Here is a 20,178-nt window from a genome sequence, read left to right as displayed (position 1 = left end):
GCACCCACCACCCTCTGCGTAAAGAACTTTCCACGCATATCCCCCCTAAACTTTTCCCCTCTCACTTTGAACTCGTGACCCCTAGTAATTGAATCCCCCACTCTGGGGGAAAAAGCTTCTTGCTATCCACCCTGTCTATACCTCTCATGATTTTGTACACCTCAATCAGGTCCCCCCTCAACCTCTGTCTTTCTAATGAAAATAATCCTAATCTACTCAACCTCTCTTCATAGCTAGCGCCCTCCATACCAGGCAACATCCTGGTGAACCTCCTCTGCACCCTCTCCAAAGCATCCACATCCTTTTGGTAATGTGGCGACCAGAACTGCACGCAGTATTCCAAATGTGGCCGAACCAAAGTCTTATACAACTGTAACATGACCTGCCAACCCTTGTACTCAATACCCCGTCCGATGAAGGAAAGCATGCCATATGTCTTCTTGACCACTCTATTGACCTGCGTTGCCACCTTCAGGGAACAATGGACCTGAACACCCAAATCTCTCTGTACATCAATTTTCCCCAGGACTTTTCCATTTACTGTATAGTTCACTCTTGAATTGGATCTTCCAAAATGCATCACCTCGCATTTGCCCTGATTGAACTCCATCTGCCATTTCTCTGCCCAACTCTCCAATCTATCTATATTCTGCTGTATTCTCTGACAGTCCCCTTCACTATCTGCTACTCCACCAATCTTAGTGTCGTCTGCAAACTTGCTAATCAGACCACCTATACTTTCCTCCAAATCATTTATGTATATCACAAACAACAGTGGTCCCAGCACGGATCCCTGTGGAACACCACTGGTCACAGGTCTCCACTTTGAGAAACTCCCTTCCACTGCTACTCTGTCTCCTGTTGCCCAGCCAGTTCTTTATCCATCTAGCTAGTACACCCTGGACCCCATGCGACTTCACTTTCTCCATCAGCCTACCATGGGGAACCTTCTCAAACGCCTTACTGAAGTCCATGTATATGACATCTACTGCCCCTTCCCTCATCAATCAACTTTGTCACTTCCTCAAAGAATTCTATTAAGTTGGTAAGACATGACCTTCCCTGCACAAAACCATGTTGCCTATCACTGATAAGCCCATTTTCTTCCAAATGGGAATAGATCCTATTCCTCAGTATCTTCTCCAGCAGCTTCCCTACCACTGACGTCAGGCTCACCGGTCTATAATTACCAGGATTATCCATGCTACCCTTCTTAAACAAGGGGACAACATTAGCAATTCTCCAGTCCTCCGGGACCTCACCCGTGTTTAAGGATGCTGCAAAGATATCTGTTAAGGCCCCAGCTATTTCCTCTCTCGCTTCCCTCAGTAACCTGGGATAGATCCCATCCGGACCTGGGGACTTGTCCACCTTAATGCCTTTTAGAATACCCAACACTTCCTCCCTCCTTATGCCGACTCGACCTAGAGTAATCAAACATCTATCCTTAACCTCAACTTCCGTCATGTCCCTCTCCTCGGTGAATACCGATGCAAAGTACTCGTTTAGAATCTCACCTATTTTCTCTGACTCCACGCATAACTTTCCTCCTTTGTCCTTGAGTGGGCCAATCCTTTCTCTAGTTACCCTCTTGCTCCTTATATATGAAAAAAAGGCTTTGGGATTTTCCTTAACCCTGTTTGCTAAAGATATTTCATGACCCCTTTTGGCCCTCTTAATTCCTCATTTCAGATTGGTCCTACATTCCCGATATTCTTTCAAAGCTTCGTCTTTCTTCAGCCCCCTAGACCCTATGTATGCTTCCTTTTTCCTCTTAGCTAGTCTCTCAATTTCACCTGTCATCCATGGTTCCCTAATCTTGCCATTTCTATCCCTCATTTTCACAGGAACATGTCTCTCCTGCACGCTAATCAACCTCTCTTTAAAAGCCTCCCACATATCAAATGTGGATTTACCTTCAAACAGTGAACTATACAGTAAATGGAAAAGTCCTGGGGAAAATTGATGTGCAGAGAGATTTGGGTGTTCAGGTCCATTGTTCCCTGAAGGTGGCAACGCAGGTCAACAGAGTGGTCAAGAAGGCATACGGCATGCTTTCCTTCATTGGACGGGATATTGAGTACAAGGGTTGGCAGGTCATGTTACAGTTGTTTAAGACTTTGGTTCGGCCACATTTGGAATACTGCGTGCAGTTCTGGTCGCCACATTACCAAAAGGATGTGGATGCTTTGGAGAGGGTGCAGAGGAGGTTCACCAGGATGTTGCCTGGTATGGAGGGCGCAAGCTATGAAGAGAGGTTGAGTAGATTAGGATTATTTTCATTAGAAAGATGGAGGTTGAGGGGGGACCTGATTGAGGTGTACAAAATCATGAGAGGTATAGACAGGGTGGATAGCAAGAAGCTTTTTCCCCCAGAGTGGGGGATTCAATTACTAGGGGTCACGAGTTCAAAGTGAGAGGGGAAAAGTTTAGGGGGGATATGCGTGGAAAGTTCTTTACGTAGAGGATGGTGGGTGCCTGGAACGCGTTGCCAGCGGAGGTGGTAGACGCGGGCACGATAGCGTCTTTTAAGATGTATCTAGACAGATACATGAATGGGCAGGAAGCAAAGAGATACAGACCCTTAGAAAATAGACGACATGTTTAGATAGAGGATCTGGATCGGCGCAGACTTGGAGGGCCGAAGGGCCTGTTCCTGTGCTGTAATTTTCTTTGTTCTTTATACCCCATCCTACAGTGTGGTTAATGTTAGGTGGCCTGTACACCACTCTCACAAGTGACTTCACGCCTTTATGACTTCTCATTTCATCTCGAACGAGAGGACACAAATTTCAAGTAATTGTTGAAAGAAACAAAAATGACATGAGGGAAAACTTTTTCACGCAGCGTGCCGTTAAGGTCTGGAATACACTGCCTGAGAGTGTTGTGAAGGTGGGTTCAATCGAGGTATTCAAAGGGAATTAGAGAGTTATATGAAAAGGAAGAATGTGCAGAATACGGGGAGAAGGCAGGGGAATGGTACAAGGTGAATTACTCATTCGGAGATCTGGTGCAAACATGATGGGTCGAATGGCCTCCTTCTGCGCTGTAACAATTCCGTGATTCTGAGGTACTTTTTAAGTGTAGTCACTGATGTAATGTAAGCAATGTGGCAGCCAATTTGTGCACAGCAAGCTCCCACAGACAGCAATGTGATAATTAACAGATAATCTGTTTTTGTGTGTTGGTTAAGGGATATAGGTTGACTATGACACCAGGGAGAACACCCCTGCTATTCCCTGAATGGGATCTTTTACATTCACCTGAGGGGACAGATGGGTCTTGGTCTAATGTCTCACCTGAAAGATAGATAAAGGGAGACAAAGCTGTACCATAAATTTTGCCATTTGCACAAAATTTAAGCTTACCCCAGAAGTGGGCAAGTTACCTGCGTGACTCGTTAAATCCAAAGTGGTTGAGCTTGCAGGCTCTGAGTGTCCATAAACTTATCTTAAACATCAGCTTTGACAGAAGTAATAAGAAAAATCAGTTTCCAGCTGTGCAACTAAGTAAGGATTCTACAAACTGCCTTTCCGCAGCTTCAGGCTAGAAACATTTTGCTTGCCATCCTCCTATCGTGGAACCCTTACGGTGGAGTTCAGGATGGACATTCCCATATATGCATAGTAATTACAGCATAGAAACAGGCCACAGGGCCCAACAGATCCATGCCAGTGTTTCCACATGTGCAGCCTCCCATCCCTCTTCATCAAACCCTGTCAACCTTTTATTCCTTTCATCTTTGTGTTTATCTAGCTTTCCCATAAATACATCTATATTATTCACCTCAACCACTCCTTGTGGTAGGGAGTTCGACATTCTTACTCATTGAGCAATGTAATCAACTAAAGCTCTCAACTTTGCAGATCACACTTTTAATGGCCACCACTTAAAATGAACAAAATTTAAAACATGGTCTCGCACATCTCTTTGGTGAATGTCAAAATACAGATGGTAGCAGGACAGGACCAGGACCAGGGCCAGGAAGAAGTGAGGGACACACAGGATACGGCAACAAAGGAGAAGACGACCAACTACAAGATACCGTTTCACGAGCGTTTAGTACAGAAGACATCTGCTTAAGGAGGCAAAGCAGGAAGTCAGTCTATTACCAAATGACCTGCAAGTGTTGCATTTCCTTTTTAGATTTTGCCCATCACACTGACTGTATATTCCACAACTTGCACTGAGCAATTTTACAGATGATCTGCTGGTACGATTAGTTTTAAGTACAGTGATTGCCAATTTTAAGTACATGACTGAAATGCAGCAAAACTTTTGAAAATCAATAATTCTAAGTGTTTCCTTTTTAATTCAAATTGCCTCTTTTGGATACTATGGTTTCGACCCCCACACCTCATCAGTGGGCAAGATGGGAAGTTACAAATTTCCTGCAAGTGACTGAGAAAGGTTCAAACAATGTTGGGGGATACTAACACTATTATGTTGTCATTATCTGGCTGAAGCAAAGTGGTTTAGTGTGCAAAGTGACACGTGACACAAAAAGCAGCACTATAACCCAAGAATAAGGTTCCAATCTGACTCCACCAAATAAGAGTTGCAAAACTCCCTCACAAGAAATAGAAGCAGAAATAGACCATATGGCCCATCGAGCCTGCTCCACCATTCAATACGATCATGGCTGATCTTGGGCTTCAATTCCACTTTCCTGCCCGCTCCCCATATCCCTTGATTCCGAGAGGTCAAACATTTACCTGCCCCAGCCTTAAATGTATTCAATGATGGAGCATCCACAACCCTCTGGGGTAGAGAATTCCAAAGATTCACAACCCTTTGAGTGAAGTAATTTCTCATCTCTGTCCTGAATGATCGGCACCTTATCCTGAGACTCTGTCCCTGTGTTCTAGATTCTCGACCAGTGGGAACAATCTCTCAGCTTCTACCCTATCAAGCCCTTTCAGAATCTTGTATGTCTCAATTAGATCACCTCTCATTCTTCTAAACTCCAGAGAATATAGGCCCAATTTACTCAGCCTCTCACCATAGGACAACCCCCTCATCCCAGGGACCAATTTAGTAAATCTTTGCTGCACCGCCTCCAGTGCAAGTATATCCTTTCTTAAATGTGGAGACCAAAACTGCACAGTATTCCAGGTGTGGTCTCACCAAAGTCCTGTACAACTTTAGTAAGACTTCTTTATTCCTGTACGCCAATCCCCTTGCAATAAAGGCCAACATGCCATTTGCCTTCCTAACAGCCTGCTGCACCTCCATGTTAACTTTGTGTGTTCCTTGTACGAGTACCCCCAAGTCTCTCTGAACATCAACACTTACCGGTTTCGCACTTTAAAAAAAATATTCTTTTATATTTTTATGACCAAAGTGAACAACTTCACACTACCCTACATTATACTCCATTTGCCATCTTGCTGCCCACTCACAACCTCCTGACGTCGCAAACCTTTACAAGACAGGACAGGGACCAGGTGGAATATTAAATCAGTTCAGTATGTAGCCAAGTTTAAGGCAATCTGTTGTGCACTTTATAAATTTATTGCAATGCCAGGAAAACCGACCCCTGTGCTCTGCCTTAATATTTAAAAATTGCCACTGGAGGATGGAGCTCTGGCCATGCAGATAGATATTCTCTTGAAGCTCTCTCTTGGCCTATAAAGAATGATTTACAGTTTGCAATACAACTTAGGTACTGCTGTCTGCACTTTGCATTCTGCATCTACTGGTCTTAAAAAGTTCAGGCTCTGATGTATGATTTGTAGATATGTCCCTTACAACAGCATGCTAATACTGCTTAATTACATAAGAGAAAAAGCCTCAGGGGGCAAATTCCAAACCTGAAGGGAAGTCGAAATCTGCCGAATACCATTCTCACTGAACGAAAGCCTAGTCACAGATAGAGACAGGCGATACACAGTATTAATCAGGCATTAAGATTTTGCTTGGGACATGTTTACAGTGCAGATTTGTATATTTACGATGCAGAATTACTTTGCTTATTCGCGTCAGAAAGAAATGGAAGACAATGGGAAAGAGAAAAGCTCCGATTCTCTTTGTTGCAATGTAACAATGCCCAAGACCCAATGAACCCAACTCTGAATGCATTTCAGGATCGGCTGCTGGTACAGTCAGATTATTATAGGGTAGAAGATCTGGTCAGGAAAGCACATATATAAATGCTTAATGTGATCATATATTTCTGTATCCAATGCTTAGTTGGCACCAGTGTACAGTTCATTTAAATTGGGCCAACACTTCTGCATTAACACATGGACGAATGTAATATTAATGTTGAGATTGGAAATTCTACTCTTTTTGAGACGTGTGCACTACTATCATGATTACCTCAACTCTGGAGTAGCAGGTGTGCAGTGAGATGAGAAAGAGTTCTGAAATCAGCACTATTTGTAACAATTACATGCAGACTGACTTACCTATAAATTTTTGACTTTTAAAGCTCTCCTCTAACCACTCAGGCGTGACTATGTGATTTACGATAGAGATGGCAGTCAGGAACTTCACCGTACGGGTCACCTTATTTGCTACCAGATGAGTACATTTCTGAGCAGATTCGGCAACTTCACCACCAAGAACATAGAGTTTCTGAGAAAGGAGGGAAAATAAATCTTTTGAGAAAACCCATCCCCCCCACAAAGCTGAAGTCCTGAACAATAAAAATTAGCATTTCTATAGCACTTTCAACAGAGTAAAGCGTCCCAAGGAGTTTCACAGCAGCGTTACCAAGCAAAATATGACATTGAGACACAAAGAGATACTGGGGCAGATGACCAAAAGTTTGGCCAAAGAGATAGGTGTTAAGAAGCGTCTTAGAAGAAGGAAAGGAAGGAAGAGAGCCAGAGGGGTTTAAGGAGGGAATTCCAGAGCTCAGGGACTTGGCAGCTGAAGGCACAGCAGCCTATGGCAGAGCAATTAAAATATGGGCTGCACAAAAGGCCAGAATTAGAGGAGCGCAGATATCTCGGAGACTTGTTGGGCTGGAGATTAGAGAGATAAGATGGGGAGGAGCCATGGAGGGATTTGAAAACAACCGTGATGATGACCATGAAATTGACAATGAAAGGAAAAAGAGAATATGAATGCAAGCTAGCGAGAAACAAAGGCAAACTGTAAAAGCTTCTTTAGGTATGTGAAAAGGAAAAGATTAGCAAGGACAAATGTGGAGTTAGTTTGACGTCAGTAGTAGGGAAAATGTTAGAATCTATTATAAAGGATGTGATAACTAGAAACTTAGAGAATAATAATTTGATTGGGCAGCGTCAACATGGATTTATGAAAGGGAAATCATGCTTCACAAACCTGTTGGGAGTTTTTTGAGGATGTTACTTGTAGCATAGATAAAGGAGAACCAGTGGATGTGGTGTATTTGGATTTTCAGAAGGCTTTTGATAAGATCCCACACAGGAGGTTAGTAAACAAAATAAGAGCATATGGGATTGGGGGCAATATACTGGTATGGACTGGGAATTGGTTAACAGAGAGAAAACAGAGAGTAAGAATAAATGGGTCATTCTCAGAATGGCTGGCTATTAATAGTGGATCAGTGCTGGGGCCACAGCTGCTCACAATCTGTATAAATGATTTGGATGTGGGGACCAAATGATACATTTCCAAATTTGATGGCACAAAGCTAGGTGGGAATATAAATTGTGAGGTGGATGCAAGGAAGCTTCACATGCTAAGTGAATGGGCAACATGGCAGATGGAATATAATGTGAATAAGCGTGAAGTTATCCACTTTGGTGGACAAAACATAAAGAGAGTATTTCTTAAATGGTGAGAGGTTGAGAAGTGTGATTGTCCAAAGGGACCTGGGTATCCTTGTTCCATGAGTCACTAAAAGCTAGCATGCAGATGCAGCAAGCAATTAGGAAGGAAAATGGTATGTTGATCTTCATCACAAGGGCTTTGAGTACAGCAGTAAAGATGTCTTGCTGCAATTGTATAGAGCCTTAGTGAGTCCGCACTGGACTAATCCCTGGGATGGCAGAATTATCTTAAGAGGAGAGATTGAGGAAACTGGGCCTGTATTCTCTAGAGTTTCAAAGAATGAGAGGTGGTCTCATTGAAACTTACAAAATTCTTACAGGGTATCCTAAATAGATAGGATGTTTCCCCTGGCTGGTGAGTCTAGAACCAGGGGACAGTCTGAGAATAAGCGGTAGGCCATTTAAGACAGAGATGAGGAGGAATTTCTTCACAGAGGATGCTGAATCTTTAGGATTCTCTACCCCAGAGGACTGTGGAAGCTCAATCATTGAGCATGTTCAAGACAGAAATCTAGATATCTAGACACTAATGACATCAAGGGATATGGGGATAGCGCGAGAAAGTGGCCTTGAGGTTGATAAGCCATGATCTAACTGAATGGTGGAGCAGGGTCGACGGGCTGAATGGCCTACTCTCGCACCTATGAATTTTAAAATCAAGGCATTGCTCCATTGGGAGCCAATGTAGGTCAGCAGGTACAGGGGCAATGGGTGAATGTGGCTAGATGCAAGTTAGGCAACAGTGTTTAGCATGAGCTTAAGTTCATCAAAGGTGGAAGAATGAAGGCCAGCCAGGACTGCATTGGAATAGTCAAGTCTAGAGGCAACAAAAACATGAATGAAGCATTTTTCTCAATTCTTGAAAAATATATCATTTTGATTACTAATACATGTAGACTGATGAAAACTGTTCGGAATTCAAACCAATGGCAGGATCAAATATAATGGCTCAAAAAAAAAGCACTAGAAAAATTTAGGACATTTTCCCATTGAGAAGCTTCTAACTTTGGTCAATAACTATGTAAAAAAATGCATTTTTTGCCATCACTTTCTTAACCCCTCCATCAGCTCTAATGACGGTCTTATCGCTGACCTCTCTTTCCTCTTTAAGATGCTTGAACCTATGATCTCCACCCAGCTGTACGGTATCACTCCAATCACACTCTTTTCAAATTCTTTAGGGGGTAAGGACTGGTTCCCATTTTTCCCCAGCACTGAGTCACCAACAAAATTCTAGGTGACTACGATTGTAATGCACTAATCCTCTCTTTGGCTTTCCATACAGCCAAGGGCTCCATCTTCTACTGCCATTTTGCTGTTTACCTCCTTGGCACTGTACTTTCATGGTTCTATGTCTTACTTATGCTAAAGTAGCCAGAGAACCTTTTCCAATGGGTTCTCTGCCCATGCCTTCAGCTTGCCCGAGCTTCACCCATAGGTCCTACTGGAAGACAGGTGCAGCTGGGTGACAGGAATTAACTTAAATAGGGATGCTCACTTTTTTTTTTAAAAAGCTGACATAAGTGACAGGTTTGGATAGGGTAGACAAAAAGACTACTCCCATTAGCTGATGATATAAAGACTAGGGGACACAGATTTAAGGTTTTGGGCAAGAGACAGAGGGGGATTGTGAGGATGAACTTTTTTTTACGCAGCTAATGACTTGGAACTTACTGTCGACAAGGGTGGTGGAAGTGGAGATGAAGAATGATTTCAAAAGGAAAGTGGATGGGCACTTAAGGGAAAGAAACTTACAGGGCTATGGCAATAGAATCGGGGAATGGATTACTCTGCGGAGAGCTGACATGGACTCAATAGGCCTAATGGACTCCTGTAACGTTATGATTCTGATTCTATTCCTTCTTGACATAAGGTAACTTTAATTCGGTAACATTATCTGCAAGTATTATGCCAGCTTTACTTCTCCATCATTACCCCTGGCTCCAAGTCAAAGTCGCGTGTGAACCAGACATCTCACTTTGAATCATACAGCAGAGAAGGAGGCCATTCAGCCCACCTTGTAAAGAAAACTCGGGGTGGACAATAAATACTTGTCTTGCTAGTTACACCCACATCCCAGAATGAATGAAAAGTGGCCTGTCACTAGCCTGAGAACATTAAGCCACAAATTTGAAAGCCAGGATTTATAACAGCATCTTAGGGGGTCCCATTGGTTATTGGATTTCTGACTATTTTACTCAATTTTTATACTTTATGGATCAGTTACTCTATTAGCACATTATTTCAGCTTCTATGCATTGAGGATGTATTTCCTACGACAACAGGACTGCTTTCCTTTCAGTAATTGAAAAATCTTTTCAAAAGCTAGACAGGGGTCTCGAAGAGCTTGTCAACACTGCTTTGAACTCCAACTCACCCAGGACTCTACCACTCACATTTTACTCCATAGTCCATCAGTTCTGTCCTCAATTACTTCTGTTAGCTTGCCTCCTTCCAGCACATTCAATTTCAAAATCCTTATTTCCCTTTCCAAATGCATCCATCCTACCTATGCAACCATCTCCCCATCCCTGCATCCTCCAAGCCCGTCTATTGCTGACAGACATAGAACAGTACAGGCCCTTCGGCCCACGATGTTGTGCCGACCCTTTAACCTATTCCAAGATCAAACTACCTACATACCCTGCATTCTACTATCATCCATGTACCTATCCAAGAGTCGCTTAAATGTCCCTAATGTATCTGCTTCTACTACAACTGCTGGCAGTGCATTCCACGCACCCACCAATCTCTGTGTAAAGAACCTACCTCTGACATCTCCCCGAAACCTTCCTCCAATCACCTTAAAATTATGCCCCCTGGTGATGGCCCTTTCCGCCCTGGGAAAAAGTCTCTGGCTATCCACTCTATCTATGCCTCTCATCATCTTGTACACCTCTATCAAGTCACCTCTCATCCTTCTTCGCTTCAATGAGAAAAGCCCTAGCTCCCTCAACCTTTCTTCATAAGACATGCACTCCAGTCCACGCAGCATCCTGGTAAATCTCCTCTGCACCCTCTCTAAAGCTTCCACATCCTTCCTATAATGAGGCGACCAGAACTGAACACAATATTCCAAGTGTGGTCTAACCGGGCCTTTATAGAGCTGCAGCATAACCTCGCGGCTCTTAAACTCAATCCCCCGTTAATGAAAGCCAACGCCCGCACAGTGGCGCAGTGGTTAGCATCGCAGCCTCACAGCTCCAGGGACCTGGGTTCGATTCTGGGTACTGCCTGTGTGGAGTGTGCAAGTTCTCCCTGTGTCTGCGTGGGTTTTTGCCGGGTACTCCGGTTTCCTCCCACCGCCAAAGACTTGCAGGTGATAGGTAAATTGGCCATTGTAAATTGCCCCCAGTGTAGGTAGGTGGTAGGGAATATGGGATTACTGTAGGGTTAGTATAAATGGGTGGTTGTTGGTCGGCACATACTTGGTGGGCCGAAGGGCCTGTTTCAGTGCTGTATCTCTAAAACTAAAACTAAAAAACCAAAACCTCATACGCCTTCTTAACAACCCTATCAACTTGGGTGGCAACATTGAGGGATCTATGGACGTGGACCCCAAGATCCCTCTGTTCCTCCACACTGCCAAGAATCCTGTCTTTAAGCCTGTATTCTGCATTCAAATTCGACCTTCCAAAATGAATCACTTCACACTTTTCCAGGTTGAACTCCATCTGCCACTTCTCAGCCCAGCTCTGCATCCTGTCAATGTTCCGTTGCAACCTACAACAGCCTTCCGCATTATCCACAACTCCAGCAACCTTCGTGTCATCAGCAAACTTACTAACGCAGCCTTCCACTTCCTCATCCAAGTCATTTATAAAAATCACAAAGAGCAGAGGTCCCAGAACAGATCCCTGCGGAACACCACTGGTCACCGAGCTCCAGGCTGAATACTTTCCATCTACTACCACCCTCTGTCTTCTATGGGCCAACCAATTCTGTATCCAGACAGCCAAATTTCCCTGTATCCCATGCCTCCTTACTTTCTGAATGAGCCTACCATGGGAAACCTTATCAAACGCCTTGCTAAAATCCAAATACACCACATCCACTGCTCTTCCTTCATCAATGTGTTTTGTCACATCCTCAAAGAATTCAATAAGGCTTGTGAGGCGTGACCTGCCCCTCACAAAGCCATGCTGACTATCTCTAATCAAACTATGCTTTTCCAAATAATCATAAATCCTGTCTCTCAGAATCCTCTCCAATAATTTGTCCACCACCGACGTAAGACTGACTGGTCTGTAATTTCCAGGGTTATCCCCATTCCCTTTCTTGAACAAGGGAATAACATTTGCCACCCTCCAATCATCTGGTACTACTCCAGTGGACAGTGAGGACGCAAAGATTATCGCCAAAGGCGCAGCAATCTCTTCCCTCGCTTCCCGTAATAACCTTGGGTATATCGCGTCTGGCCCCGGGGACTTATCTATCGTCATGTCTTTCAAAATTTCCAGCACATCCTCCTTCTTAACATCAACCTGTTCGAGCATATCAGCCTGTTTCACGCTGTCCTCACAAACGACAAGGTCCCTCTCACTAGTGAATACTGAAGCAAAGTATCCATTAAGGACCTCCCCTACCTCCTCCGACTCCAGGCACAAGTTCCCTCCACTATCCATGATCGGCCCTACCCTCACTCTGGCCATCCTCTTGTTCCTCACATAAGTGTAGAACGCCTTGGGATTTTCCTTAATCCTACCCGCCAAGACTTTTTCATGTCCCCTTCTAGCTCTCCTAAGTCCATTCTTCAGTTCCTTCCTGGCTACCATGTAACCCTCTAGAGCCCTGTCTGATCCTTGCTTCCTCAACCTTAAGTAAGCTTCCTTCTTCCTCTTGACTAGCTTTTCCACATCTCTTGTCATCCAAGGTTCATTCACCCTACCATCCCTTCCTTGCCTCATCGGGACAAACCTATCCAGCAGTCGCAGCAAGTGCTCCCTAAACAACCTCCACATTTCTGTCGTGCATTTCCCTGAGAACATCTGCTCCCAATTTAAGCTCCCCAGTTCCTGCCTAATAGCATTATAATTCCCCCTCCCCCAATTCAATATTTTCCCATCCCGTCTGCTCCTATCTCTCTCCATGACTATAATAAAGGTCAGGGAGTTGTGATCACTATCACCGAAATGCTCTGCCACTTGGCCTGGTTCGTTGCCAAGCACCAAATCCAACATAGCCTCCCCTCTAGTCGGCCTATCTACATATTGAGTCAGGAAACCTTCCTGGACACACCTGACAAAATCTGCTCCATCCAAACTATTTGCACTAAGGAGGTTCCAATCAATATTAGGGAAGTTGAAGTCACCCATGGCAACAACCCTGTTACTTCTGCACCTTTCCAAAATCTGCCTCCCAATCTGTTCCTCCGTGTCTCTGTTGCTATTGGGGGGTCTACAGAAAACTCCCAATAAAGTGACTGCTCCTTTCCTGTTTCTGACTTCCACCCATATGTACCGACAATTCTCTACCAATGCCCCTCCACCTCGCTGCTACCTCAGAACCTGCTTCCTCATCCAAACTTTTGGTCAGCTGTTACAAATTGTCCCTGGGTCTCTTCTCATCCCCACTGCAATGGGATATTTAGTGATGTGACATGTGTTAATTAAGAGTGCAATTTTTCAGATTGCTGCTAACACTCAGCAGCAATGCCTTCGTCATTTATGTCCCCACCACCACCAACCAACTCAGGGTGGACGCTCAGGCTTTTTGACAAAAGGATGGGAATCTGAGCGTACCGCACATTTAACTTATTGCCAGATGAATAAACAGCTAGGTCAATAGAGAAGAAAATTGGACTATCCCTCATTTTCACCAGGCAAGCTAAAGACCCCTCAGTATCATATAGAACAATAAATGAGACACAAAGCCAAGGGAAGGTTACCTTTATATATTGTTGAGCCTGTGCAGGCTCAAATCCCGTCAACAGCACTGCTGGTGTTGATTCTGGCGGAAGCTTTTTTGATGGTGGTGGCAAATCTTCAGTCCTGGTTAGAAAGATGACTTGCCGAGTCAGAAACTGTGACCATATTGTTGGGAAAAACATACAAAACCATCCAGTTCATCTATCACTCCCACCCCAATGTCGTATTAGGATCTCCTTTTCTTTTTTACTTTCTTGAAGGCACTGAACGCTGCGAGAGTAATATTCCATGGGCAGACTACTGGGGGAGCTTCATACTGTTCTGATCTAATGTCCAGACACACACACTTCGAACAGGGGTCAGAGGACAACAGTTAAGAGGGGAAACCTTGAACAATTTTTCTCCTCCTTACCCCAGTGGCTAAATGCCACCAACTGCGGCTTCAGCGTAGGCAGTGGATCAAATTGGGGATCTTCCTAGTCTGCGAGATTCAGTTCCTTATCAACAGAGCAGTTAGGGATTAGAAATATACTTCGGGTGGAGGGGGGGGGGGGGTTGGACCAGTAATTCCAAACAGGATCTGGCAATTGCCAAACAGATCTCGCATCTCCTTCCTCTTCTGTATTTTGTAAATATTCAGCTGAAAATTACCACATAAAGGAAGAATTGTAAAATTTAAGTTCTATTGAAAGATCCATAGCTTTGAATTAGAAATTTGTGGAAGCCCACTTTTCCTTAACACTGACAGGACATGCAAATGGATCTTCAAACAGTGACTGTAATAATGGTTGAACAGCTATGGTGGCTTGTTTGTATTTTATACAGTCACAGTGAATTGGAGATCCAATATATGGTACCATGCAGCGGTAGGACTTAGGCTCTCATGCGATTTCCCAGTCAATAAACTCGGAAGTGTAACAAATAGTGGGGAAGCTAGTAATAGACTCCAAGAGAACATAGACAGGCTGGTGGAATGAGTGGACATGCAGCAGATGAAATTCAATGCAGTAAAGTGAAGTGATACATTTTGGTAGGAAGAATAAGAGACGAGACAATACAAGCTAAATGATACAAATTTAAAGGGGTTGCAAGGAGAGATCGACCTGGGGTGTTTTGTTTGTGCACAAATCTTTGAAGGGGGCAGGATAGGTTAACACAGCAGTTCATAAAGCATATGGGATTTTGAGCTTTACAGACACAGAGTACAAAAGCAAGAAAGTTATGCTAAACCTATATAAAACACTAGATTGGCCCCAGCTGGAGTACTGTGTTCAATTCTGGGCACCAAACTTTTAGAAGGGCTTGAAGGCTTTGTAGACACAGGAGAGACTTACTGGAATGAAATGAGGAATTACAGTCACATGGATAAACTGGAGAAGCTGGGATTGGGTTCCTTTAGAGCAGAGAAGGCCAAGAGGAGATTTGATTAGTGTTTAAAATCATTAAGGGCTTAGATAGAGTAAAGAAAGAGAAACTGATTCCAATGGCTGAAGGGTTGAGAACCAGAGTGTTTAAAGATGATTGGCAAAAGAACCAGAGGTGACACGAGGGAAAACGAGTGGTTAGGATCAGGAATGCACTCTCTGATAGGGTAGTGGACACTGATTCAACAGTAGCCATCAAAAGGAAATTGGATAAATGCTTGAAGGAGAGGAAATTTCAGGAATTATGGGGAAAGAAAAGGGTTGTGGGATTGTTCTGCAAAAGAGCTGGCGCAGACTCGATGAGCAGAACAGCCTCCTTCTGTGCTGTACTATTATTCTATGATTCTGGTCAAAGCAGAAAATCAAAAACATTATCGGACAGTGCCTGTATTCATCAGTTTAACATTAAGAAAGTTGCAATGTGTAACTCCATGGTGGTATCGGTATCTTACTTTTTTTTTAAAAATGAAAGTTTGTGTATTCTGTGAAAGACAACATGACACTAGAGTATTTGACTGAGGACATCAGGAGTTTTAAAAGACAAACAATTAGGAGATTCATGTAATATAAGTTGTTTCACATTAGCAGTGTATTTCAGAGGGTGCTTAAACAAAGAGTCAAGGATTACTTGACAAACCAAAATGTGGGTCACAATCAATAGTGTAGCCTCAAACTCCAAATCCGATCTGCCCGTCACATACAGACCTGCATGTCTGGGCCTTAACTTGCTGGCTAAGTTTCCTCAACTCTCTTTTTGAAAATACTCATATTCTACAGGTCGACGTAGCAATAAATATGCAATTCAGGAAAAAAATTCTTTGGTACTAGTCTCCTTACCTTGCTCTTTTTACAGGAGGTGGAAGGTTACAATCATTTTGCTTTTGTTTAGTCTGGATACGTACATTCTGCAAGGTAAAAGAAGAGCTGAAGACGACCATAAGCCAAGGCATCTTCAAAGTACAGAAACAAGCCATTCGGTTCATCAGGTCTATGCCTGCGTTTATGCTCCACACAAGCCTTCTCCCACTCTTTTCCATCTAACCCCATCAACATATCCTCTATACCTTTCTCCCTTGTGCTTATCTAGTTTCCCCTTAAATGCATCTATACTATTCGCCTCAACCATGCCCTGCAGTAGCAAGTTTCACATTCTTAATACACTATAGGTATTCACTGAATTCACTATTGGATTTATTTTTTGACTATCTTGCGTTTACAGTCCCCAGTTCTAGTCTCCCCCACAAATGGAAACGTCTGCTCTACGTTTACCTTTGCAATCCCTTTTATAATCTTATATATCCCTCAGTCTTTGTGCAACTATACAAGGGTTATCGGGAATTTCACATCATTTGATAGCGATTAATAATTGCATAATTTAGTCATATCGTCCAGAGCCAGACAAGGCCTTGCGGGCCATCAAGTCCAAGTACGATTATTCTATCCACGAGCTTTCCTTTCACACCACTGCTTCCCCTGCCCTCCTGAAAAACTCAAATTCCCTCCTCAACAGATATTGATCCAGCTCTTTTACAGGTGTCAACTGGCCTCAAATCAACCAGCTTCTCAGTTGTACATGGCTAATATCCTTTATCCAGGGAAGCAGGGAAATGGGAGAAACCTCTGACAATCTTTACCTCAAGGAACGATGGCAAGAATGACCCTTTTAGCTCTAGAAACATCTTCAAATCCCATGACAGCATCCAACTTAAAATTTTAACCCGTAGATAGCTACTTAAAAGGTAGATACCACACACTGATTTTACTTTTCATGAAAACATCTGAAATTTAATAATTTGGTTGCCTTCATTGAAATCAAAATGGTCGCCATCATGATCATGCAATTCAGTATGTTCAAATTTTTTTGGTATACTGAACACTACAGAGCTTTATAGCCAGAGAGCTAGAACATTAATAGCTCCAACAATAAATGAGAGTTTTTCCCATGCCTGTCTGCAGGAATGCAATGCAGACTCTAGGCACTGTCTCGTGACAATGCTTGAGCTTGGTTTGGGTTCTGGAGCATGGTTGTAATATTTAGTTCCCAGGTGCTTAACCTGGCTTGACCTTTTAAGGTAACTTCCTGTAGAGAATGGCCCAAATAGATGTGAGGTCAATTAAAGGCCAAGTGCTGAGGGAAGCTCCTGCCAATGGGGAAGGGCCAGTATCAAGGTCAGAAAACTAACTGGTAATGACTAGCCTTCTTGCTCTCTATTTTTACCCTCTCCGATATTTTGTTTTTGACTTGATGGATGCACACTATGTTTGCTAATCAATTTTTAAAATACCCAAATTTGGGGGAAAAAAAAGGTTTGAAACATACTTTGCTAGCAGATGTGTGGTACATCATCTGTACCAAATTAAATTAATACAGCACCTCATCATCTTGCTGAAACACCTGAAATTCAACTCCAGAAGGATATGGGGCGAGTGCAACTTCAATGTGGTGGCAAACTTTGTTTAACTGGCTTCTTGGAAACTGCTAGCTTTCTCTAGGAGGAGAATCGGAATTCTAGTCAGATAGTTTATGTGGATTAGTGCCTGGCTGCAACCCAAATTCCATCCAGCGGTTTGAATATAAGTGTGGCTTTTTAAAAAAAAAACTCTCCTGAACAATTTCTCTGAGGATTAAAAACATTAGAACTGCATAAATGAATTTTGGAACATTCTGGCAGTCTCATGTGTTTTTGCTTTATGCCTACAGGTGAAGAGAGCAGATGACTTATGGGCAAAGCACACAGGGAGGTTGAGACCTGACAGCTTGAATGGGACCAACAGCAGTTTTGGTTCCATTCTCCTGGGTCCACTCCATTAGGAGACCATTAGATCCTGCTCTCCCTCATGTTGCCAGGTCCCGGGACTGCCAGACTATGGCCCCCTCCTACATTCAAAGAGCCTGTAAATCCTCAGCCCCACTAACAGTAAGTACAGCTAGACACCAAGATTACTTGCAGACCCTGGATTCCCTTGCCCATGCAGACACAACCACTCTAATGCTACAATACCTGGTTACAGTACTTGGCATAAACAGCCCCTTTCATATTAAACTACGAATGTGACTGAATATCTATTAAAATAAAAAAGTTATCAATTGTGTGAAGAACATTGATGTGATGAAAGTTGCCCTCAAGCAAAAAATAATCCCAATCAGCAAAACTAAACCCAATACTTTCCCCACCGACCATTCACTTTATTGCTTCTCCACGCATCTCTCTCAACCTTGTAATACAGAATTTTCTGGCTCACTAGAAAAAGTCACAAGGGATCCACTAGTTTATTTCAAACAAAAAAGTGAAATTAAGTCTGCTTTCAGCACAGGAAAATCTGTGTCAGTTGACAGCTGTCTGAAGAGGGTATGTGTTGACAGCTCAGGTCTCAATTTTATCATTTTGACTGGCAACATTGCTCATCAATTGTCAGTAGCTCACAGGATTTATCTGTCCCTTGAAAGTTTTATTGCTAAAATACTTGACGCACAGCTATTAACCTTGAAGAGAGTCAGGAAAATGTGAAATGCTGAATACCAGGGAAAAGGGGTACAGATAAATAAAAGCAAAATACTGCAGATACAGGAAATCTGAAATAAAAACAAAGTGCTAGAAATACACAGCAGGTCTGGCAGCAACTGTGGAGAGAGAAACAGAGTCAACGTTTCAGGTCTGTGACCTTTCATCAATTCTTCTGAAAGGTCACAAACCTGAAACGTTAACTCTGTTTCCCTCACCACAAAAGGGGTGCAGAACCAGGCTCAGAGAAGGTCATAGATGGCCAAGGTTTACAGCCTTAAATATTTTATACTCCTTTTCCCCTCCTTTTAAAAAGTCATGTAAATTGCCCCTAAACCCTCTAATCAATTTCAAGGATTGAATGAATGCAACCGTCTCTAATCTGTTTTCCATTGCTGAAAGAAAATAAAAAAACTGGGTCAATGCAGAGAGTGACATCAGCAATTCGTCAAGTACAGCAACAGTAGACCTAAATCCACTTTCTACCAGTAAAGCCCAGTTAAGTGCACGCCAATTAAATGAACACTTTTACCAGAATCCTCATTGTTTAATGAATGCACAAGATTAAATAACATTTTGGATAAATGCAAAATGCATTAAAGCACATCCATTTCAGTGCACAAAGCTTCTAATCTTCTGATGGCCTAAATGCACAGGTCTCTGTTTTCTAGCTCACTTGTCACAAACAGACAAAATATTTCATACCGCTGTTCTAATAATATTGCTGCTACTTTAACAGTTGACAAGGAACTGGAATTAGGGTAGCTAGCTCCAGCTGAAGATCTAGCACTGGCAGAGATGACCAGCTAACTGGCATCCTTTCGAATTACAATCGGGGAGCACATTCAGGCTACTTTCTGCAGCCAGATTCAAATCTGATATGACCTATAAACTTATAGCCCTGATAAGGGGGAGATAGAACAGCAAACCAGGAGCTGCTGGAAAGCGAGCAGCATAACAAGAAAGAGAATACTGAATTTCAACTATAAGGCAGGGCTGGGGAATGGATGCACAATAAGGGAGACAGTTTATAACAGTGACCAAAAGATATAGCTTTGGCCTTTCCAATATTTCATTGGAGAAAACTATCTCATACACACAGCTTGATGTCAGTTAGGTTAGTTATGTCAATAGCAGGCACAGTGTTAGAGTATAGTACAATACCGAAATTCACTTCTTGCAATTCCTACATTACAACAGTTAGTGCACTTAGTTGGCTGGAAAGCGCTTTGGGACTTACTGAGATTGAAAAGCACTTAACGTAAGTGCAAGTCCTTTCTTTTGCCAAATGCTTGGAGGTACATTATTTGTAATGAAAAAAATAATTACTTTTTTTGTTAAAAAAAAGCTACTTTTTCACAAGGTTACATGTGTGGGCTATTAGATTTAATCCAGAGCAAGTGGCCAAAAGGGAGACAGGGTGAAAAATACATAGCTGCAGTCCATACTTGAGATACAGGATAATTAAACACTGACGTACCATCAACAGCTCTGGTGAGATCTTCAGTGGCACCCGCCAAGCAGCTGAGAACAAAATTCAAAAGAATTTCACTAAATAATCATCACTAGCAAACGATACAAGCGTTGTATAACTCAATATCCACATCTCGGTCTTTTGAGA

The 20,178-nt window shown here is 42.9% G+C and overlaps 1 protein-coding gene across 2 annotated transcripts in view; it reads right to left on the bottom strand.

The window, feature by feature from the left end:
* paxip1 (PAX interacting (with transcription-activation domain) protein 1) overlaps positions 1 to 20,178 on the bottom strand; it is a 116,577-nt gene that overhangs the window by 11,588 nt on the left and 84,811 nt on the right. For both annotated transcript variants that reach the window (XM_068015018.1, XM_068015019.1), the window contains 4 exons: positions 20,038 to 20,081; positions 15,892 to 15,959; positions 13,651 to 13,753; positions 6,411 to 6,579 (listed from right to left, as the gene is read on the bottom strand). In XM_068015018.1, the coding sequence (XP_067871119.1) occupies positions 6,411 to 6,579; positions 13,651 to 13,753; positions 15,892 to 15,959; positions 20,038 to 20,081 (384 nt within the window). The remainder of the gene's footprint in view (positions 1 to 6,410; positions 6,580 to 13,650; positions 13,754 to 15,891; positions 15,960 to 20,037; positions 20,082 to 20,178) is intronic.

Source organism: Heterodontus francisci, chromosome 2, assembly GCF_036365525.1.
Source record: "Heterodontus francisci isolate sHetFra1 chromosome 2, sHetFra1.hap1, whole genome shotgun sequence".
Taxonomy (NCBI): Eukaryota; Metazoa; Chordata; class Chondrichthyes; order Heterodontiformes; family Heterodontidae; genus Heterodontus; species Heterodontus francisci.
The sequence above is the reverse complement of the archived record's forward strand: the minus strand, read 5'-3'. Positions and strand labels throughout refer to the sequence as shown.